This window comes from Orcinus orca, chromosome 14 (assembly GCF_937001465.1).
Source record: "Orcinus orca chromosome 14, mOrcOrc1.1, whole genome shotgun sequence".
Classification (NCBI taxonomy): domain Eukaryota; kingdom Metazoa; phylum Chordata; class Mammalia; order Artiodactyla; family Delphinidae; genus Orcinus; species Orcinus orca.
In genome coordinates this window covers 40,078,218-40,101,748 of record NC_064572.1, presented here as the reverse complement: position 1 = coordinate 40,101,748, position 23,531 = coordinate 40,078,218, and the positions used below count along the sequence as shown (strand labels likewise).

The window sequence follows — 23,531 nt, the reverse complement described above, 5'->3', positions numbered from 1 at the left end:
GCATGGCTGGTGGTTGCAGACTTCTCGGTATCAGATCCTTTGTTCTTGCAGCTGTCCACCTATGTCAGGCCACGATGTTCTTGTAAACCTTCAACAAGACAAATGTTATTCTCTTTCTGCAACCCTTTATCTCTTTATGAATGGCAAAGTGTTATACTCTTAAAGGTCAGAGCTTTGAGAATGGGCTATTCTGTATCTTTCAGGCTATAGGCAACGTTCTTAACTCTAAGCCAAAGCAATAGAATAACAAAGTTAAAGAAACAGATCTAATATGGAGTCAGGTTTGTTCTTCCTTATTACACTACCAGTAATATAGCTAATATTTATTGAGAGCTCACTAAGTAAGGGCTAGGCACTGTGCTAAATGATCTTATGATGATTCCTACCACAAATGAACAAATTAGATACCATCATCCTTTTTGTTCCACACAAAGAAACTGAGGCTCAAAGCAGTAAAGAATTGGCCTGAGGTCATGCAGTGATTCAAGGATGGAGCTGGAACAGAAGCCCAGTCTCCTACTGCCTGGGCTCCTGGTCAAGCAGCTCATTTTATCCTGTAAATGTTCCTTTCCCATGCCTTTCCTCTTGTTGGCCCTTTTATCCAAGCCTAACCACCCCTCAGGGCTGAGCTGACTTTCCACGTGTTCCTGGAAGCCTTCCTTGATTACCCAGTTACCAGAGAGTGTTCCTTGCCTTTCCTGATTTCCATCTTGCATTACTGTAACCAGCAACATATGTCAGGTTTTTTTTGTTCATGCCTGCAAGATTGCAAAAGACTTCAAGGGAGAAGAGAAAGCAGGACAGGACCAGGAACCAAGGTTAGAATTTAGGCTGGCAAAAGAGAGCAGGGTTGTTGCATCCCCAACAGAAGGAGGAAAAGCCAGCAGGAAGTCCCTGGTGTTCCAGTGGTTAGGACTACGTGCTTCCACTGCAGGCGGGCATGGGTTCAATCCCTGGTCGGGAAGCTAAGATCCCACATGCCATGCGGCATGGCCAAAAGAAGGAGGAAAAGCCAGAGAGGTGGGAATGGGCAGGGCTGGCTTTCTGGTTTGGGGAGGAGGAGGTACAGGCGGGAAGCACTGAGAAAATCACATTGGCTGAATCGGAAGATAGGAAGGAATGGGAACCAATGTTTCCTGGAAGCCAATATTGTCCAAACAGGCCTGGCACAGGTATTTTGTGCGTATACCGGGGCCCCAGGTATCTGCCTTGGTCACACCTCACTGGTGTAGGTTTGTCTAGGCGCATGGGCTGAGGAACCTTCTGGAAAAGCCATAGGAACCAGGTAGGGTTTTCTGGGCCAAAGAGCAAGGCCTTGGAGTCAAATGTGAAGAATCAATGAGTGACAGGTGGTGTCTATGGTGGGATGAGGTTGGGGGTAGGGGACAATCAGTAAAAACTGACAGAAGCTTTTAGCTTCTCTCAAAGCTCTGGGAGATCCTGCTCTGAGACCCTCCTTGGAGTGAGATAACTTGAGGGGAGGGGCACTCTCCACCCTCAGGCCAAGACACCTCATGCCTTTGGCATTGGTGGTAATGCCCTGAAGGCTCAGATGGCAGTGATCTGAGACTTGGTGCCGCAGGGTACCCCAGGAGGCAGCTGTTTGACCAGCGGGCTGGGAGAGCTCCTGAGTCCATGGGAGACACCTCTGCGGTTGTCCCCAAATAGCTGATTCTTCCCAGCTCCTCCGTGAACAGGTACTTGGAAGTGCCCGTGGAACTGGGTACTTACTACTCCCAAGAAAGCTTCTGTTCCCACAGGCTGTCAAGGTCTGAGAAACTTGGGTTGTTTAATTTTCATAAACACCCCGAGTAGAGTAACATTACTTCCCTCTGGCAGATAAGGACACAGAGGCCACAAGAGACCGTGTGGCTTTCCCGACATCACAGCCTGCAAATGGAAGAGCTGGGATTTGAACCCAGCTGGCCTGGCCCAGCACTTGGGCTCTTTCTAATGCCTTCACCACCTTCATCTCAATGCCTTTTCACTATAAGACAGGGTCACTGGAGAGGATTTCCAGTGGCCCTTATTAGAGGCCAGCGTTCATCTCTTTTGAGCCCAGGCACCCTGTGGGGGCTGTGCAGCCACAGCCTGGCTGGCATAGGCAGTCCAGCAGCCGCTTGCCTCTGGGTGGCTGCCCACTTCCTGCCGGACCCTACGTGCACTGGGCCTGAGGCTGTGGCTCTGGAAGGGGATGCCCCACCCCCATCTTCAGGACTGGGCGATTCCAGGAAGCAATAAGCCGCTGAGCCGCTGTGGCCGGGGCTCCCCTCCCTAATCCCCAGCCTGTCCATGATTATCCGATGGCTTCAGTTGGGGGTGTGGGCAGCTGCTGGGTTTGCTGGGCCAGCAGGACAGAGCAGTAAGGGACAGGCCCCTGCCCAGCCTACAGAGGAGCCAGGAGCCATGAGGGTGGCGGTGGGCATTCTGTGGCTCCTGGCCCTCGGAGGACCCCCGCAGGCCCGGGCCGCCTGCCCTTCTCAGTGCAGCTGCAGCCTCCATGTCCTGGGCGATGGCAGCAAAGCCAGGTACGGCGCCAGGTGTGCGGGGGGGGGGGGTTTGCCCAGCCTCCCAGGCTCCACTAGCTAGGCTGGGCTGGGAGAGGTTGGATGCATGGCCCTAGGACCGTGGCGGGGCGAAACCTCCATCTCCCTGGCCCTCAAGACCCAAGGGTCTCATGGGGCTTGTCTGGGCTGCATTTTCTTCCAGTCAGCAGGGTGTGGCTCTGCCTCAGGGGTAGACTGGAAGTACCAGGTACCTTTACACATGGGCCAGGGGTGGGGCACAGGTGTGCCAGCTCCAGAAATCCTTCCTGAGTCTTCCTCCAGGATCCTGTGAGTGGAACCCTCTTTAAGGGCACAGGAAGTCTCCCCCTTACCTCTTTCTCTTCCTCTCCTTCTCTCCTGCCCCCTACCATCCTCTATCTCCCCAGCCCCTTCTTTCCCAGGGCTCTTCCGTTCTCTTGCCCCACCTCCTGGGGGTACCCAATCATATCCCAGGTATTTCTTACTGCCCCACCCATGATGGGACCACCCGATTCCTCATACTCTTCCCACTTTGGGTCTCCTCTGGCCCAGCCCCCAGGAGCCTCAGCCTTGACCCCTTTCGATGGGCTCTCAGAAAGGCCAGGAGTGCCCATTCCATTGCAAACAAGGGTCCCTCCATCCTCAGCCTCTTCTTTGACTTTCCTCATTCCCCATCTGAGCCCTGAGAGCACCTCCATCCTCTTCTCCTCCTCTCCCTGGGACGTCCCCAAGGCTCCCGTGGTTTGTGGACCCTTGCTCTTCCCCCATGGCTCATTCCCTATCTCTCTTTGGCAGTCTTTAAACTATCTTTTCTCTGACCTCTTCAGCCCATCTGTTAATGACCACTGCATTTCCCAACTTACTCAGAGATTTCAGTCTCTGGTTTAGGGTCTTTCCTACCATCTTTCCAACCTTCTGGAATTTCATCCTCCCTTTCTCCCTTGTCTTAGATGGGTGTTGGGGAGCCACTGATGGCTTCTGATCAGGACAGCAATGTTATCAGTGCAACTCTTTTTTTTTTTTTTGTGGTACGCGGGCCTCTCACTGTTGTGGCCTCTCCCGTTGGAGAGCACAGGCTCCAGACGCGCAGGCTCAGCGGCCATGGCTCACGGGCCCAGCCGCTCCGTGGCATGTGGGACCTTCCCGGACCGAGGCACGAACCCGTGTCCCCTGCATCGGCAGGCGGACTCTCAACCACTGTGCCACCAGGGAAGCCCTCAGTGCAACTCTTTCAATGATCTTAGCAATAGGTCAGGCTGATTGGGTGTGAGGGGAGGTAGAGAAAGGTGAGGCACCCCCAAGAAAGGATACCCCATGTGGTCTGAAGAACAGGAAGAGCTCCATTTTTGGCCCAAAGCTGTGATGCTCCAACTCATACGGATCATCAGAGGTAAGGATCTTCTCCCCAAGGGAAGCCAGGGCTAAGCCCTGAATAGGCCAGGAATAGCCCATGGCCAAGGACAGTGTGACCAGGGTGACAAAGAGCCTCCCTTTCAGCCTACAGAGAGCACAGGGCTCAGAGTCATACAGCATCAGTGGCAGAGCTGGTCCTGGAACCCAGAACTTCAGTTCCATTTCAAGAACTCTTCTTACCTGGTGATGCTGCCATGGGCAGGGACCAGGAAGGGCTTCTGATAGCAGGTTGACTTTAGGATGGAAAATGAAATTCCAAGGGCAGTTTCCAGGGCCCCTAACATCAGCTATTGGTTATGCCTCCTCTGAAGCCAGAGCTCTCACCGTCATTTCTACCTGCCCAGAAGTCCCACAGCTGATAGGCACCGGCCCATCTGCATGGAGTGTGAGGAATGAGGGGAATGAGGCCATGAAAGGCTGTTGGGGAACCTGAGATCCCCAGTGGCCAAGGGCTCAGGTTGTGCAGTCAGACAGAGTCTCCTTTTGTGTCTCAGACACCTTCCTCACCCCATCTTTAACCGGGGTCTCTCGGAGGGCCCAGCCCTTACACCTGAGCACCTGATGGACCTGCCTGTGCTCCACGCTCCCCTATCATGAACAGAGTGTGTGTACTTGTGGGTCCTGGGGTTTCCTGGGGCTGCGAGGCGGGGAGGAGTCTGGGCACCTGGAGAGATGTGTCCCCTTGTCCTTCATGCCTGATTTGCCCCACCAGGAGCCATGCGGTTGGCCTGTGCTGGCTCTTATCGGTTTCTTTGATCCCTCCATTGACCGTTTTCTCCCCCTTCCAGCACATGTTTTCCCATCAACTCCCTTCCTCCCACCTACATCCAGACCTTCCTCCCTGCAACACCCAAGCTTCCATTATCACTGAAGGTATCATTGCCTCCAATGCTTTTTCTTCCTTTGCTGGATTATAAGCTGTATGGGGACGGGGGCTGTGAGCCTGATATTCTTCTGTCACTCAGTAGGGGTTCCATGTATATCTAAAGAATGAATACGAGTGGGCGGAAGTAACTGGGCCTCTTGTGGGCACCATTGACAAAAGCAAGCCAAGCCCAGCTGACTTAGAGTACTGTATGCAAGTTAAGCTGAGGGATGCTGGTGGAGCGTGTGTGTGTGCGCGCGCGTGTGCGTGCGCGCGCGTGTGCGTGTGTGTGTGCGCGTGTGTGTGTGTTTGTGTGTGTGTGTGCGTGTGTGTGTGTGTGGTGTCAGGAAGAATGATACGAGCAACGCGTTATGACCTTACAAGAGAACAACCTCTCTTAGCAGAGCTAAATAATATCCCCACCTCACTCCCACCCCACCTCCTTCAGTGTGAGCAGAAACATCCTCCAGACGAAACTGGGGCTGCACAAGGGCTGGGTCCCTCACGGCCAGACTCAAAGTTTCGTTCTCTTGAGAATCTTTCCCTTTTTACCGTCTGTGTGTGCTGCTCTCAGTGATAGCATTTAACACAGCCCTGCATTGTCAGCTCCTCGAGGGCGGGGACTGCCTCCTGTTATCTCTCTATCTGCTTTAGTGTCAAACTTAATAGAATGAGGTTTAAGAAGTCACTGTTTGGGCAGAAGGAGCATTGGAAGGAGCTGGTAAGACTGACCTGATGTACTTGCAGTGCTGGGATGCAGAAACTTACAACAGTGGTCAATAGCAATCGGGCTTCTACAGGTGACAGGTATGCAGAGCTGGTACACACATGAACTCATTCAAACACCCAAACCACCCTGTGCGGTGGAGTCTATTATTCTGGGGAAACTGAAGAAAATAGAGGTTACATAATAGACTCAAGGATACACAGCCAGCAAGCAAAGAGCCCAGAGGTAAATCCAGCTGTGGGGCTGCAAAATTCCAGCTTTTAAACACCTTGATCATCTCATGGTCCCTCAGGGTCAGGAGAGGCTCGAGGCATCCCGTGTGTGGCTTCCAGTTCTGATGCCGTTGCTATATATATATATTTTTTTAAATAAAGAAAAGCCAAAGCAGTCACAAAAACTGAGCTATAATTTAACAAAGGAACCCTTTTAACTCATAGATGCAATGCTGCAATGCACAAAATGATCTCAGGATTTATAAATACTATTCATTCTTAGTGCACTGCAGGTGGTGTAGGCTGTAAGGGGACATAGTAGTTCAAGCTTGAGGTCCTTCAGGCCAGTGACCGAGACCAAACGGCCCTCCTGGGACACTTATGAGAGGCTCTGCAAGCAAGAAGCTCCCAAAGAGAAAACAGAAGGAACCTTGTTACTAGCCCACCTCCAGGGCACACCGCAGTCTGGGTTTGGTGTCCTATGAGGCCATGCACACCAGGGGGTCTCTTGAAAGGAGGTTAAGTAAGGGGGAATCTCCGACCCCACAGGACTTTTGCTCAAATACTCCCATTTCTGTAACCAGGACAGTGGTGTGCAACGACCCTGACATGACCCTGCCCCCAGCATCTGTCCCTCTGGACACCTCCAGCCTGCGCCTGGAGCGGACGGCCATTCGCAGGGTGCCCGGGGAGGCCTTCAAGGCGCTGGGCCGCCTGGAGCAGCTGTGGCTGCCCTACAACGCGCTCTATGAGCTCAACGCTCTGATGCTGAGGGGCCTGCACCGCCTGCGTGAGCTGCGCATGCCCGGGAACCACCTGGTCACCTTCCCTTGGGCGGCGCTCAGGGACGCTCCCAAGCTGCGGCTGCTGGACCTGCAGGCCAACCGCCTCTCGGCTGTGCCCCCGGAGGCCGCGCGCTTCTTGGGGAACCTCACCTTCCTTGACCTCTCCAGCAACCAGCTGCTGAGGCTCCCCGAGGAGCTGCTCACCACCTGGACTCACCTGCAGAAGGGACCCTTCCTTCCCGGCCGCCACGTCAAGCTGGTCCTAGGTAAGAGATGGCATCCTTCACTTGGAAGCACTTTAGTGAGACTTGGGGGTCTTAGGCAAGTTTATTAAAGCCTCTCTGAGTCTCAGTTCTTTACCTGGAAAATCACACTTGCCTTCTGGGTTTGAGTAAAGATTGAATGAGAGGCACACATTGGTAGGTAGGTTTAGGAGCTCAAGCTCCCAGCCAGACTGCTGCAGTTCAGACCCCAGCTCTGCTCCTTTTCCTTGTCCCATGAGGGGTTTGGAATCATGGTGAGGCCCTGCCAGAAAGTGGGTGGTAGGGAGTGGGTGGGCAGTGTCAGAAGAGAGGCCTCCTCGCAGGTGTCCCTGGAGCATGCCTCGGCTCATGTGAGGTCCAGCACCGAGGGCTGGAGCAATCTTAGAGCAGTTTGGGGCAGCTCCTGCCCTGAGGCCTGGGAGAGTCTCTCAAGGAGGGAATATTTATTTATTTATTATTCATTTTTGCTGTGTTGGGTCTTCGTTTCTGTGAGAGGGCTTTCTCTAGTTGCAGCGAGTGGGGGCCACTCTTCATCGCACTGCGCGGGCCTCTCACTGTCGTGGCCTCTCTTGTTGCGGACAAGCTCCAGACGCGCAGGCTCAGTAGTTGTGGCTCATGGGCCTAGTTGCTCCACGGCATGTGGGATCCTCCCAGACCAGGGCTCGAACCCGTGTCCCCTGCATTGGCAGGCAGATTCTCAACCACTGCGCCACCAGGGAAGCCCAAGGAGGGAATATTTAGACCCCTCACTTCCTGGATGTGGAGCAGGGAATAGCAAAGCCCATTCCAGCTCCATCCACCCTACAGACTATGTCACCTGATAAAGGACATTGTATAGGGTAGTACTTACATGGAAAGACGTTGTTTCTTTGAAAATCAACTTTGAATGTCCTATATATATATATTTATATTTTATGCCCTCTTCTTATAATTCCTTCTCCCCTCCTAAAAAGTAGCCACTGTTATGTTTATTTGCATGTTCCCTATCGTTTACATTTACATACACATGCATATACAAACATACATGCACATAGAAATTTTAGCAAACATACATGCATATAGAAATTTTAGCTGTGTGTTTTGCATAAAATTTCATCATATCATATGTATCAACCAGCACTTTTTTTGCCCTGCAATATGTCTTGGAGATCTTTGTAAGTTACTACAAATGGATCAACTTCATTTTTTAAAACTCTGGCATAATATTCCATCATACAGTTATACTACAGTTTATTTAGCCATTCCTCCTTTCATGGGCCTTTAAATTGTTTCCATTATTTTGTTAACACCTGTGATGCCGCAGAGAACATTCTTGGCAATGCATCCTCGTGCACCGAGACAAATGTTTCTCTAGACTAGGAACTGAGAAGTGGAATTGCTGGGTCACGGAGTATGCACGTTAGATGTTTTAATATTAATCATAGTCTCTAAAGTGCCAGTTCCTACCCCCCACCAGTAGTGTGCACGACCATCCATGCTTGTGTCCACTCTGCAAGCTTATTTGAATGCCAGCCAATGTGTGGGCTCCATTCTAGATGCTGCAGATACAGCAGTGAACAAGACGGATGAACATCTATTCCCTCATGAAGCTAACAGTTAAAGTGGTCAGAATGTTTAACTTTTGCCAGTCTGACTGGTGAAAGTTTCATTGTCCTTTAACTTTGCCATTTGCATCAATTCTTTGGGGATTCTGTGTGAAGTCAGATAGCTCACCACCAGAGCTGGGCAGTGATGACTCTTGGGGTGCAGATGCATCAGGAAATGCATTTAACCAGTGACACAAGGTAGCCGTCACCTGCCTGGGATGGGGGTGGGGAATAGCAGAGGAGCCGGCGCCTTCCCAGCTAGTGCTCTAAAGGACCCGGGAGTCATGGATATACAAGGAGGTCTGAATCCACCTTCCCCAACTCTTGACATTTCCATTTCCAAATGTATCAAATACAGGTATGCAAACATATAATATGCTATTGATTAGATGCTATCAAATTTAATAACAATCCGTGGAGGGTAGAAAGGACATCACATTAAATGCATTCATTTTGTATTTAGAAATGCAAACATATGAAAAGGAACTGTGTCTTAGAACTGAGGACCCACAATACCTCTCTATATGTTGAAGGTTATTTGACAGGGTAGGTGCAGTGACCTGCTTTCAGCTCTATAAAAGTGTTCAATTTTAAAGTAAAGATGGCTGGGAATATAACATAAGATTGGGTTCCCTGTCATCCTCACTCTTGTCTTTTTGAGCCTGTGTCAAAGGGACTGTGGCTCAGAACAGCCACACTCTTTGCTGGGGTGATGCTGAAAGTGCCACTTATACTGGGAGAACAGGGGTCAGGAATTCCCTGGAGGTCCAGTGGTTAGGACTCCAGGCTTCCACTGCAGGGGGCCTGGGTTCGATCCCTGGTCAGGGAACTAAGATCCTGCAAGATGTAAGGCAAGGCCAAAAAAAAAAAGGGCGGGGTCGTGTTCATGAAGCATTTCTAGAAATGGATGGATTCTGGCGTATTGCAGAAATACCCACTGCCTGGCTGGTAGCCTGAGAGGATCAGTCCGAGAGTGGCAGCAGTAACTGCCAATTTTGTTGGCACGCTGTATGGCTTACCCAGCGCTTAATATCATTTATCTTTATTTATGCTTATAGCCACCCAGAAACGGGAGTAATGCTGTCATTCCAGATGAAGAACCGGGCTTAAGGTTGTAGTGAAGCAAGGAGCTGGGTCTGGAGGCCAGTTCTGCTGACCCTGAGCTCACAACGTGCCTTGTCCTCCCTGGGGGAGAAGGGGGGCTGGGACTGGGGATCTGAATATCTGGGTCTCACCTCCTGCCCTGCCTTTCACCCCTGCAGGGCTGCAGGACAACCCCTGGGTGTGTGACTGCCGACTCTATGACCTGGTCCATCTCCTGGAAGGCTGGGCCCCAAACCTGGCCTTCATAGAGGCCAGGCTGAGGTGTGCCAGCCCACGCAGCCTGGCCGGACTGACCTTCAGCCAGCTGGAACTGAGGAGGTGCCAGAGTCCGGAGCTCCGTCCAGGGGCGGCCAGCATCAGGTCCCCCTTGGGCAGTGCAGTATTGCTACGCTGTGGGGCCTCCGGGGTCCCTGGGCCAGAAATGAGCTGGAGTAGGGCCAACGGGCACCCACTTAACGGCACAGGTGTGTGAGCTCTGGGGACGGCTGTGCTGAGATCCAGACTGGGGCGGGTGGGTCATCATCCCACATGCGGGGGAATGGGGCTTCAGGTTTGCCAGGGAGAGGGAGGTAGGCTGAGCAAGGCTCTTTACTCCCATCCTGTCTGAGTGGAGTTGGGGGACTCTGCCCAGAGGCTGGACATGGGGACAGTGGCTTCAGTAATAACAATGGATCTCAACCTGTCCTGTCATATTCCACCAGCCACTCTATCAGAGACGTGGGGCCCACCCTGAGAGGAGCAAAACACTGGTTTTTTGGTAGAAGATGCTCTCTTAGTGTATTTAATATTGATAGTAAGGTTCCAAGTTGTAAATATGAAGCCAGTATCACTAGGAGTAACTAATGCTAGGAGTTACCATCTATTGAGCGCTTCATGTGTTAAATGTATTATGTACAAGGTGTCACTGAACTTTAAAGAACAAACTGATTATCCTTCTATTTGGGGTATAAGTAAACCGAGGCTAAACGTTTGGTCTGCATCACACAGCTCGTACAGGGTGGAACTGCCTGTGACGTTTTTGCTGTGCAGACAGAGGTGGTCCATCCCTGGCACTTGGTGGGGGAGGTTTGCAGGAGTCACAGCCCATCTACATGCAGAAAGAGGGTGAAGGAGGAATAATTTCTTGGCACCTGACCAGAACACCTCCCATCCCTCCCAGCTTTCTTCTGTGTTTCCCCCAACTAGGTTGGCAAGCATTGCTCTAGGACTGTGGGCTTGAAATCAATGTACAAACAAAACTGTGTAAGGAGTTCCACTAATGTAATACAGAAAGTTGGAGATGCTGTGATTGAAGTGGCAGTGGGGCCAGGCAGGGGTGTGCAGAGCACTTCTAGCTGGGCCTCTGCCTCAGGTTCACCCAACCCACCATACTCCCAAAGCATCAGCCTGCCACCCCTGACGGGTTAGCTCTGCAGAACTCGGGCCCTTGAGAGACACAGTGGGAGCATCTCAGATTTAGAAGGCTAATCGTTCTTAGACTATGCCTCAGCCTGTGTCTCCCCAAATTGGAGCCCAGGTGATCTCCATCCCCATGGCTAATCTAAGAAAAGTTCAGTGATGCCCAGTCTGTTCTTGGGATAACAGGGTGTTTGGCAGAATGTACACGGTCCAGGGGCTGTGAATTCGGCCCTGGAAGGAAGCTTGGGGCAGATGGGCCCGTTCATTCTCCCACACGTGCCTCTTCCCCACAGTGCACCAGGAAGTCTCCAGTGACGGCACGATCTGGACTCTGCTGGGCCTGCCTGCTGTGTCCCACCTTGACTCTGGAGACTACATCTGCCAGGCCAAGAACTTCCTGGGAGCCTCTGAGACTCTTATCTCCCTGGTCGTCTCTGAGCCCCAGACATCCACGGAACACAGTGGGGGCCCAGCGGCACCGTGGGCCAGGACAGGTGAGGGGGCAGAAGCAGCTGCATACAACAAGATGGTGGCCAGGCATGTCCCCCACATCCCCGAGCCTGCTGTCCCAGCCACTCGGCCCCCTGTGCCCAACACGAAGGAGCAACTAATCCTCCAGCCCTTCCAGATGGGGGCCCCAGGAGAGCACTTGGATGTGCAGGCAGGACCCCAGGAGGCCCAAAGGGTGAGCTCTCTCAAGGTGGTGGGGGACACTTACCAGAGCGTGACATTGGTGTGGAAGGTCCCCCAGGCTGGGAACACAACTTCCTTCAGCGTCCTCTACGCAGTCTTTGGGCAGCGCGACATGCGGCGGATGGTGGTGCAGCCGGGGAAGACCAGTGTCACCATCCATGGGCTGGTGCCCAAGATCAAGTACGTGGCGTGTGTCTGCGTGCAGGGCCTGGTGCCCCGGAAGGAGCAGTGTGTCATCTTCTCCACGGACGAAGTGGTGGATGCTGAAGCCACTCAGTGGCTCATCAATGTGGTGGTGATCAGTGTGGCTGCCATCATCGCCCTGCCCCTCACGCTGCTCGTCTGCTGCAGTGCTCTCCAGAGCCGCTGGCGCAAGTGCCACACCAGGGGCTCCGCTGAGGCCACAGGTGCCTACGTCAACCTGGAGAGACTGGGCCACAGTGAGGATGGCTCAGAGGAGCTGTCCCAGCACAGCCTCAGTGAGGCCGACAGGCTCCTATCTGCCCACTCCAGCCTGGACTCTCAGGCCTTGGGCGTCAGGGTGGGCAGACGGATCAACGAGTACTTCTGCTGAGGGCCGTGCACACAGGTGCCTACACGCCTGCTCCCAACCACTCTCCCTCTTCGCCTCCCACGCGCTCACTCTGACACCTGAATCCATGCTCACCCACTCTTACCTACTTGGGTATCTGCTTACTCATACATTTACACACCACCACCGCAACAACAGCTAACACTTATATAAGCACTTACTATGTGCCAGAAAGTGTTCTAAGTGCTTTATATACATTAACTCATTGAATTCTTATGACAACACTTTGCAGCAGGCACCACTCTTCTCCCCACTTACCTGGAGAAGGAACAGGGTGAGTAAGTAACTTGCCTGTATCAGTCAGTTTTTGCTGTGTAACAAATAAAGGCAAAATTGCAGCGGTATACAGCAAAAAGCACTTATTTTCACACAATCCATAAGTCAGTGGGTTGACTGTGGTGGCTCTGCTCCGTGTGTCCTACTTGGGGCTCAGGATGGAGAGTCAGTGGCTACCTGGGGCAGGCTTCTTTCATGGAGATGTCAGATGATATCAGAGAAATGAGCAAAAACATGTGATGCCAATTAAGCTCCTTAACACTGCCATTTCTTCCCATATTCTACCTGCCAAAGCAAGTCTCATGGCCAAAACTAAACTTTAAACAAGGCAGGAAAGGATAGTTCTCCCATGGAGGTAATGGTAGGGCAGGACATATTTTGCTGAGCAGTGATCTAATCTATGTTGCCCACAAGTACACAGCTAGGAAATGGCAGCTCTAGAAATTGGACCATGCACTTGATTCCAGAGTTGATAGTCCTTGCTACTTTCCTATACTGCATCTTGATTCCATTTATGCTAACTCGTAGGCACTCACACATAGTCTCTTTATGCATTTGCCACATTTGTACAGCCACATACACACACATGCAGAGACCCTCACTGTGGACACATGGATTCTAACATTTTTTTCTCCGGGTGCCATTCTGCCTAGAGATAATCATCTGATTTTCAGTAAATTCTAGAAGTTTAGATGATGCCCAGGAGACTACTGCTTGTTTACTCTCAGAATGTCAGGCTGGAGGGATCTGAGAGACCCTCCGTGGCAGGTGGCACAGTACACTCAATGCTGTCTGGCACACAGCTCACCTCTGTCCCCGTGTAGCAGCATTTGTGATTCTAACTGAATCTTACCTGGGTTCCTGAGGGTGTCTCAGAGCCTTCTGGGTCACTCAGTAAGCCACTTCAAAGGAGGATTCCTGTTCAGTTTGCTTAAAGCTGGGAAACCTCTGAGATGTCATCTCTGCACATAGGAGAAGACAAACGTTCCCAGCAGAAGGGCCAATGTTCTGTCCTGTCTGGAGTGGCTTCTAACGAAGGGAGCATCCAGGCTGTTTGGTGCCAAGGCCTTTGGGTAATAACTGAGGAAATTTGGGGACAGCAAGTGATGCAAGAAAGCTATCTTTCCAGTATCACCTAAGAGACACCATACTGTCTTGACTCTTTGCTAAATATAAAGACCAGTGTGATGCAGTGATGTCTAAAGTTACTGTACTTCCTCTCACATTTACGAAAGACCTTACAACAGATAACCTTACAACTTTTTTTCTTGGTTTCTCTCATTTTGATCTTCACAATGACCTGTTTTGAAGGCTGGGCTATTTGATTTTACAGACAAGAAAACTGAAACCCAAAGAGCTGAATAATTTATAGAGCACAGTGATGGATTTTCTTGGAGAATCCGTGGCTTTGATAATGTTCTGGCCAGGCTGAGGGTCTTTGTTCAGAATTGATCTCTGCAGTGTGACCCACAGCAGTTTTACTATGGAAATGGATTTTTTTGAGCTACTGAAACCTGGGATCAGAATCCTGAGAGCACCAGTGCATGTGAATGTGGGATTTCCATACATGGCTATTCCCTGCCCATCACCTGTAGGGTGCACCTGACTTTAACTTGGGGGCTGTTGCTATTGGTTAGAGAAATTATTTGGTTGGAAAATGACAAAGCCACTGTCTACATCATAGGTCAACAAACTTTTGTTTTTCTATAAAGAAAGCCAGATAGGAGATACTTAAGGCTCCATTACTACTCCTCAACTCTGCTGATGTAGTGTGAAAGCAACCCCAGACCATATGTAAGTTAATGAGCATGGATGAGTTCAAATAAAATGTTATTTACAAGAACAGGTGGCAGGCTGGATTTGGCTCCCAGGCTGTAATTTGCCAACCCCTGATCTAGATTTGTAAAGGCATTTCTGCTATGCCTTGTGAGACTTAAGACTCAACTCTGATGGTTTGGTATATGAGACTGACAGACACTCCCCAAATCAGAACAAATATAAGTGCAGTGGATGACAGCAGCCATCTGTTGAAATGATAAAGATGTTTTCTCTAAAAGATTGGCTGAGCCAATCGAGACTGAACAATTATTGACCCAACTAACATGCAGTTTTATTGAACTCTGTTTGAAGAAAAATCAGGAACTTGAAAGCAAGAATGTGTTAGTATTTATCCAGTAATGTGTGTGTGTGTGTGTGTGTGTGTGTGTGTGTGAAAGAGAGAGAGAAAGAAAGTTTCAACTTTCCAATGATTCATGAAGACCTACCTTGGTGGTCTGAATGGAATGGCCCCCAAGATGGTCAGCCTCCAAATACCCATATGTCAGCCTTTCTTTGTGTGTTCTGTCTTCCCTGGTTTGCTCTTGTAGAGAAGAATCATCCTGGATTGTGCTCATGAATATTCAAGTCACTGGAAAAAACAAATTCACGCTGTAAAAAATAAAATGATGTCCTGTTTATATATTAGTCTTTTGGTATATGAATCTGGTTAGTATGAGTCAGTCCCTGGAAACCTAATGTCTTCTTAAAATCCTGGAAGAAGAATTTCTAGGACTTCCCTGGTGCCACAGTGGTTAAGAATCTGCCTGCCGGTGCAGGGGACATGGGTTCGAGCCCTGGTCCGGGAAGATCCCACGTGCCATGGAGCAACTAAGTCCGTGCGCCACAACTACTGAGCCTGCGCTCTAGAGCCTGCGAGCCACAACTACTGAGCCCTCATGCCACAACTACTGAAGCCCGCACACCTAGACCCTGTGCTCCACAACAAGAGAAGCCACTGCAATGAGAAGCACGCACACCACAAGGAAGAGTAGCCCCCACTCACCACAACTAGAGAAAGCCCACGCGCAGCAACGAAGACCCAACACAGCCATAAATAAATAAACTAATTAATTAAAAAAAAAAGAATTTCTAGTCTCTCAAATGCTGAAGACCAGCCTGCACTAGGGTGATCCCACAGCATGTGGCCCTTGGAAGCCTTGTTTGGAGGTTGGTTGGAATCATGACATCTCCAACATGTCTTTTTAATTTTTTTTGGCTGCAACATGGTTATATGCCTCCTGACCTAGGCAGAGGGTATGTCTGCTGTCACTTGATGTAGACATGGAAACTTACAGGGAACCAAAAGGCAGACAACAGAAATTTTATCCTGGAAAGTGGATGTGGCTATTAAAACTAGGCTGTTAGTCAAGGGGCTCAGTGAGCAGTGCGTTTAAAGGGCTAGAGCTGGAAACTTTTGTTTTAACTATCATATAATCCAGGAGAGACAAAAATCAGTTTACAAGCACTTGAGCATATTTTATTGTATGGGCATTGTAGTCAGGATTGGTTAGGCTTATGCTGTGCCAACAATTCTCAGATTTCAGTGGCTTAACAAAGAAACATTTATTCCTGCTCTCGCAGAGTCTACTTGAGTGAGTGGGAGATGAGGATGGAGGGAGGGGCCCGCTCTCTTCTTCACTCAGCGACCCAGGCTGATGAAGACTTCACCACCTGGAATGTCAACAGTTGCTGCAACAAGGGAAAAGAGAACCTGGAGAATCACATAGGGGCTTTTAAAACATTATTTCGTCCAACATTTCATTAGCCTGAATATTGGTCACGTAGCCCACCTGTTTCAAGGGGGCGTGGGGATGTAGTCCTCTGTGCGTCTATCACAGGCGCAGGTAGCCAAGAAGACCGTCTGAGACATGGTTGGAGCAGGTGGAGGAATGAAGGAAAAACACCAGCTTGAGAAAGAGGAAGGACAGCCTATCTGCTTCCTGGTAGGTTGCCTAGTTCTCTGTCTGAACTCTCCCAAAGTTCTGATCATATTGGGGGATGGGGGGAAGGGGGCGTTTTCCAGTTGAACAGGTAGGAAATCTAAGACAAGCCAGGGAGCTGCTGCTCAGAAGCCATTTTTATCTAATTAATTTCACAAAAAGAGAGTAACTCCTCCCCCAAGATTCTGTCTCTACTAAAAATCCTAAGAGCCAAGCTCCTAAAAGCATCCTTCCAGAAGGGTGATAGGGCTATAATATCCTCAGATTCCCTCCTTCCTTCCCTTTGTTGTTAAGTCTCTTGAGTTTAGGGACACCACTTAACCACTAGTTGTTTAAGAGAAACGACACGAGCCAAGCTAATTTTAATTGTTCTAGTCTCCTGTTTTAACTGACAGCACAGCTATTCCCTATGCCTATATACAAAATAAGGAAACTAGAGGATGAGGGAGTCAGGAGAGAAGAAGGAGCAGTGATTCCAGAGATGACGTACCAGTGGGCATCCTTCTCAATCTTCTGGCAGACCACTGAAAGGTTGAGTTGAGCTGGATTCATTTAAAGAGGCTGGATGGGATGAACAGAGAAGAAATTGCGGGGATGTAGGGCTCTTTAGGCCTTTCTATTTTGGGGTGAGAAAAGAACTCACTAGTCATTTGTGATACCCATGGATTGAATCACATTTTCCCACAAAGCAAGGCTGGCAAAATTTTGGCCAACCTGCTAGAGAACTCTGGAATGAGAATCACCCATCAGAGTTGCCCCCATCAGGCCAGACTGGCCAGGGCCCTGTGCCCTCACCTCCCTCAGTCTCTGCCTGGGGCTGCCTGGGGAAGGGCATGACCTCATGCAAGCACTCCTTGGAGTTGAGCATCGACTCATTCCTTGAAGGGTGTCTAGGCAGCACCTCTCCACATCTGCCACAGCTTTGTGCTCATTGTACTCTCCTTGCTTTTTAAATTTTCACTTTGAGAGGAAGTCCCGAGATCTAGCCAGATTGTAGAGTTAGACTGGAAATTCCAGCAAAAATATCTGGCTTGGATGGAAAGCCTGGGGTGTAATCAGCTTACGTGGTGACCCATTTCCCCTCTCACTGGTTAGCTACTAAGTGGATTTTCTTCCCTGAGGTCTTTTATAGGATATAATGTATATCATGAATGTTAGGGGAACCCATGGAATGTCAATAGTCATCAGAAAGTACCCCAGGTAATGGAAAGCAGACTCTCTTCCAGAGTCTGTTGGTGTGGGAGGTGAATTAAACTTTATTGGGCACCTACTTTATGTTAGGTACTTTATTTTGCATAATATTAATATTTCCTAGAAACACTATAAAGAATTCATTAATTTTCTCACTTTGCACAGGAGAAACCGACTTTCCAAAGATCTCAAGACTAGGAAGTATAAGCTAGATAGAAGATCCCATGGGACCGGATCTATAACAGTATTGCTCACCATGGCCTTCCTTGCACCTAGCAAAGGTGTGGCTTAGAGCAGATGACCAATATACATTTGTTGAATGAATGAAGAATGGCAGATCAAATATACAAAACCACATATTATCTCACTTAAAAAATTTTAACTGGGCTTCCCTGGTGGCGCAGTGGTTGAGAGTCCGCCTGCCGATGCAGGGGACACGGTTTGTGTCCCGGTCCGGGAAGATCCCACATGCTGCGGAGCAGCTGGGTCCGTGAGCCATGGCCGCTGAGCCTGCGCGTCCGGAGCCTGTGCTCCGCAACGGGAGAGGCCACAAAAGAGAGAAGCCAGCGTACTGCAAAAAAAAAAAAAAAAAAAATTTAACATAAGAAATACACAGCGTTCAGGGAAGATTTATAACATGTGAAATACACAGCATTCAGGATACATTATGTGATCCAGGATAAGAAACATGCTTTGATTTAATCAGAAAACACAATCTCGTGGTTTAACCTCTGTACCGTGATGCTTCTCTGATTCTGGTCATCCAAGCAGCAGGTGAAGCTGTCTTAACGCAGAAGAAAAATGAATCCACCACGCGAGGTGCTGGGGAGATTACCACTGATAGGAGTGGTTGCAGAATTACTTTGTTAACCATTATCTGCATTCACTTTTAGAAACTGGTTGAAAATTCTAGGTTACAGAAGCCAATTGTGATTGATGAAGTATTAGATGTATTCTGGTCAAATCTCCTGAACCATAGTGCTCAGGATAGCATTACCTGTTTGTTTCTCAGATCTTTTGTTTGTTTGTTTGTTTGTTTTTTGCGTTACGCGGGCCTCTCACTGCTGTGGGCTCTCCTGTTGCGGAGCACAGGCTCCGGATGCGCAGGCTCAGCGGCCATGGCTCACGGGCCCAGCCGCTCCGCGGCATGTGGGATCTTCCCGGACCGGGGCACGAACCCGTGTCCCCTGCATCGGCAGGCGGACTCTCAGCCACTGCGCCACCAGGGAAGCCCTCTCAGATCTTTTTTATGAGACTGAGGGGAGGCAGTATCAGGACTGAATTGGACATCTGGCTTATAGTTTGCTCTCTGGACTCAAAAACCAGAAAAACGGTAAATCTTCTGACCTTAGTTAAGAAACATAGCTCCCTCTTCTGGGTTCTTACTGAGCTTGCGATCTGGGCCATAACAGACCTCAGAGCATCCAGGGGCTTTGCTGCTGCTGTGCTGACCTACATCATTATGGATTACCAATAATAGGATTTGCCACTCGGAAGCTTGGACTATACTTATTCAAAAACTCATAAGGTAGTTTCTTACAGAAGAATATGGCTTCAGTTTCTCACTATTTCTTGCTAGTTCTGGTCTTTCTGGATTCACATGCAGCTCAGCTATCCTGTCTGCCAGGATGTACCTGCTCAGAGGAGAGTTTTGGCAGGTGCGCTGGGCTAACAGGATCCCAGTAGGGGATGGGCTTTCTTTGGGGATGGTGTGAAGTGGGAGCAGGCCAAGATTTGGCAGGAAATCAGCAAAATCTCTGTGAGACTCCCTCTAACCGGTGCTGAACTTTGATAAACTGCACGCTTTTACCAAAATGGGTCTAACTCTTGTATTTCAAGAGAATCGTATTATTTCCTTCTAATTCATATGTCTAATGCCAGGATAAGCCTGATCCCACTTCCCAGTTTCCTGATGTACATCTCAAAGCTGTTGTGGTTTTTTGTACAGGACTCTGCAGTGCGTGTCTATCACTTTGGGAAAGATCCCAAGGAAACTTCCTGAAGAGTTCAAGCAAGTGAGAATTGAAAATTCACCCTTATTTGAACTGCCCCAAGGGTCTTTCATCAACATGAGCACCTTGGAGTACCTTTGGCTCAATTTTAACAATGTCACTGTGATCCATCTAGGAGCCCTGGAGCACCTGTCAGAACTGAAAGAGCTGAGACTGGAGGGGAACAAACTCCGCTCAGTACCATGGACGGAGTTCCGTGCCACCCCGCTCCTGCGGGTCTTGGACCTCAAACACAACAGGATTGATGCACTCCCTGAACTGGCTCTTCAGTTCTTGGTCAACCTGACCTACCTTGACCTATCCTCCAACAGGCTTACAGTTGTAGCCAAGAGTGTCTTCTTGAACTGGCCAGCCTACCAGAAACACCGGCAGCCTGGCTGTGAGACTGAGATTCTCTCCAGCATGATGCTGGCGCTGCACGACAACCCCTGGTTATGTGACTGTCGCCTAAGGGGACTTGTCCAGTTTGTAAAGTCCATCAGTCTTCCAGTAGTCCTGGTGAATCCCTACCTCATGTGTCGAGGTCCTCTCTCCAAGGCAGGGCAGCTTTTTCACGAAACAGAGCTCAGTGCTTGCATGAAGCCGCAGATCTCAACCCCCAGTGCCAATGTCAGCATCCGGGTGGGACAGAATGTGACCCTGCGATGCTTGGTACAGGCTAGCCCCTCACCAACTATTGCCTGGACTTATCTCCTGAGCAAGTGGAGGGAATTTGATGGTAAGTGCATGAACCCTCTCCATGTATCTGGGGGGGGGGGGTTGGGGAGGTCTGTAGCAACCCTGCCCTCAATAGAGAAGTTCTAAACTGGGTCAATCATGAAGGAGGGGTGCAGGTGAGACTGGGACAGACCTGAATTATACTCACCACGACAGAAAAAATTCCGAGACAGTGTTCCACTATTGGCATTATTTTATTATTATTATTATTATTTGGTCATGCGACTCAGTGAAAGCCCGGAATCCTAACCACGAGGCCGCCAGGGAACTCCCTATTGGCATTATTTTACGTGGTTGCGTACAGATCTCTATAGGATATAAAATGTAAATATATGTACTCCATATAATATATATTTATATATTTGTTGTATACAGATCTATCAATATAATATATATTTGTTACACACATATATGTATAATATATATCTATATATTTTTGCATACAGGTCTCTATAGGAAGTAAGATGTAAATATATATATTACATACATATTTGTTGCATATATATATATTTGTTGCTTACAGATCTTGATACGATGTAAGATGTTAATATATATGAATTGGCTTAACAATATTGTATTGATATAAATACTATAGAATTGTATAAGAACACATATATTCTTTGAAAGCCTTCTAGATGCAAAAAAACCATACCGTGTATTTTTAAATCAGAGAATTTCTGACTAGAACTGATTCTAGAGATTATCTGTTACTTATTTCTTAAACTTCTCTGAGCAGAATCACCTGGGGTGCTTGTTTCAAATAAAATTTTCAGGCCTCTCCCTGGAGATTTGATTCCGTTAGTCCAGGGGAGGGCCTGAGAGAATGTATTTTAACAAGTGTTTCCTCCCTCTGCCATTGCCTACCCTCCAGCTAACTCTTACCAGGCAAGGTTGGGAAGTCCTAGATATTGACTGAATTTTACACTTCCTACCGCTGTGTTGATCAGACCTTATTGGCTTGAAGTTGCCATGCTGGGACCCAGGGAGAGGGAGTGACCTTCGTGGGCCCCACCGCTGGGATTCTAAACTGCCTCTCATTTCCTGAAGTTCATGCTCTGTTATCACACCTCAGCTGAAATCACCTTTAATGCCACCCTTCAGCGCTGGGGTACATCACAAAGCCAGGGATGGCCTCTTAGAAGTATCTCGATGCTATCTAGAAGACAACTAGAAATATCTAAGTGAAACTTGAGAAGTACAATCAGTCACCCAGATATTTGTTATATATGGTGACAAACCTCTGGATGATTAAAAAATACTTAATTAGCTGAAATTTTGACTTTTTCCTATCATTTGATTACGTCTTATAGGCTTGAGGTTAAATACCAATGAAGGAGAAACATAGGATCTGTTGTCGTATCCTCTTTGAGAATGATGAGATGCATCCAGATGTTATCTTTTGTGATGTTCTATTATCATTCTCTTTGGTACCATGTTAGATCCATTCTCTCAGTAATAATAACAGCTAACACTTACTGAGCACTTACTATCAAACTTACGGAGTAAATACTGTTATCATCCCATTTTACTGATGAGGAAATTGAGGCCAAGAGAATCTAAGCGACTCATCCAAGACAATATATTTAGTAATGGATAGAATCCAGGCACTTGGCTCCAGGCTCTGAGCCACTCTACATCCGGGAGGTAAAAAGGAACTTCCTGAAGCTCACAGTATTGTACAATCACACTGTTGTTAGCGATCTCCTGGAAACCACGTGTTAGCTCAGCGAGGCTAAGGTCGTTTGGTGGGAGGGGCTAGTGAAGTTAAAAGAGTGTGGTCTGGGGCTTCCCTGGTGGCACAGTGGTTGAGAGTCCGCCTGCCGATGCAGGGGACGCGGGTTCGTGCCCAGGTCCGGGAAGATCCCACATGCTGCGGAGCGGCTGGGCCCGTGAGCCGTGGCCGCTGAGCCTGCGTGTCCAGAGCCTGCGCTCCGCAACGGGAGAGGCCACCACAGTGAGAGGCCCGCGTACCGCATAAAAAAAAAAAAAAAAAAAAGAGTGTGGTCTTCATAGACAGAAGAACTAGGTTCCAGATCAATCGACACCCCTGAACGATTCTCACTGTAGGCAAGTTGCTTAATCACTCTAGTCCCCAACTTCCCACGTGTAAAATTTGGGTGCTCACCTTACAGGATTGCTGAGCGGCAACACCTGGCGCCTAGTACATGCTTAATAAATGGTCGCCACCACCTTTTAACAAAAAACTGGCATTGCTGGACACTCTCCAGCTGACTGTCTATCAGAGAAATGTCTACCTGAGCTGTTTTGCTGTCTCTCTACCCAGTGTTGACCTCGTCCACTGCAGAAGATGCTGCTCTGTCGGAGCTGGTCATACCTGCTGCCCACCTGGTAGACAGGGGCAGTTACACCTGTGTAGCCTCCAACTCCATCGGCAGGAGCAGCTGTGTCATCTCCCTCCACGTCCAGCCCGCCCAGGCCGCGCCCACACTCCATTCTCTTTTCTCCACTTCGGAGGGCAATGCCTACGTTGACCTGCGGGTGGTTAAGCAGACAGTGCGTGGGATCGTGCTGGAATGGTTTGTGGCGGCCGACACCCCTGAGAAGTGGTTCACCCTCTACATTGGGTCGGAAGAAGCCCGCAGGAAGGAGGTCGTTCATGTCGGCCCAGGAATCAGCACATACCTGGTGGATGATCTCCTCCCCAGCACAAAATATGAGGTCTGCCTTAGCCTGGGGCGCCAGCCCCCACGCCAGGGCCGGTGTGTGGTCTTTGTGACGGGCCGAGACCACGGCGGGCTGGAGGGACGGGAGCGCCTCCTGCACACCACGGTGATCCTGTGTGCTGTGCTGCTCTCGGTGCCTGTGGGCGCCTATGTCTGGGCAGTCCAGGCTCCCTGCAGCTGCAGGGAGTGGGGCCTGCGCTGCTGTCCTCATCGCAGGAAAGCCCCCAGATGCCCCCTGGCAGTCCCAGAGCACAGGGATGTCTCCTACAGAGACCACACAGCTGTCTGTGAAGATGGCCTGGGGCACAGAGGTGCTGAGGGGGAGGGGGACGAGGAGAGAGATGAAGAGGGAGATAGTGGCCCGGGAGGAATGGTGTGGGCCTCCAGCCCCTAAATTAAATCTCTGTGGCAGCTCAACTTGGCTCGACCCATTTAGTCAACAAGTATTTATTGAGCAGCTACTCAGTTCAGGGCTCTGAACTTGACACAATGATCCAGGAGACACAATTCTTATCTTCACAGAACTGGTGCCAATGGACCCTTGTCCAGTTATCCATGGTGACTCGAAATTAATAAATGTTATTTTCTAAATATCTAACCCAATAACATTTACATGTTTACATGGAACATTTACATATAACACATTTCACACGTGTTATCCTCCTGCAGAAAGGTAGGATTCTAGCCTTTGTTACAGGTGAAGAAACAGAAGCCCAGAAAGTTACAATGA

The 23,531-nt window shown here is 49.4% G+C and overlaps 2 protein-coding genes across 4 annotated transcripts; both read left to right on the top strand.

Moving 5' to 3' along the window:
• Positions 1 to 823: 823 nt before the first annotated feature.
• LRIT1 (leucine rich repeat, Ig-like and transmembrane domains 1) lies at positions 824 to 15,108 on the top strand. Of its 2 annotated transcripts, none has more exons than XM_004273016.3 (4): positions 824 to 2,528; positions 6,327 to 6,793; positions 9,639 to 9,944; positions 11,172 to 15,108. In XM_004273016.3, exons 1-4 carry the CDS (start codon positions 2,293 to 2,295, stop codon positions 12,143 to 12,145), a joined length of 1,983 nt encoding a protein of 660 aa, XP_004273064.2. In that variant the 5' UTR covers positions 824 to 2,292; the 3' UTR covers positions 12,146 to 15,108. The 2 variants fall into 2 exon arrangements, with proteins under 2 accessions (XP_004273064.2, XP_033289841.1); XM_033433950.2 differs by lacking the exon at positions 824 to 2,528 and adding an exon at positions 2,648 to 3,915.
• Positions 15,109 to 18,936: 3,828 nt separating this feature from the next.
• Positions 18,937 to 23,229, top strand: LRIT2 (leucine rich repeat, Ig-like and transmembrane domains 2). Of its 2 annotated transcripts, XM_033434184.2 has the most exons (4): positions 18,937 to 19,046; positions 19,337 to 20,118; positions 22,250 to 22,265; positions 22,388 to 23,229. In XM_033434184.2, exons 1-4 carry the CDS (start codon positions 18,937 to 18,939, stop codon positions 23,193 to 23,195), a joined length of 1,716 nt encoding a protein of 571 aa, XP_033290075.1. In that variant the 3' UTR covers positions 23,196 to 23,229. The 2 variants fall into 2 exon arrangements, with proteins under 2 accessions (XP_033290075.1, XP_012389646.1); XM_012534192.3 differs by lacking the exon at positions 22,250 to 22,265 and having other exon boundaries at positions 22,402 to 23,229.
• Positions 23,230 to 23,531: the final 302 nt, after the last annotated feature.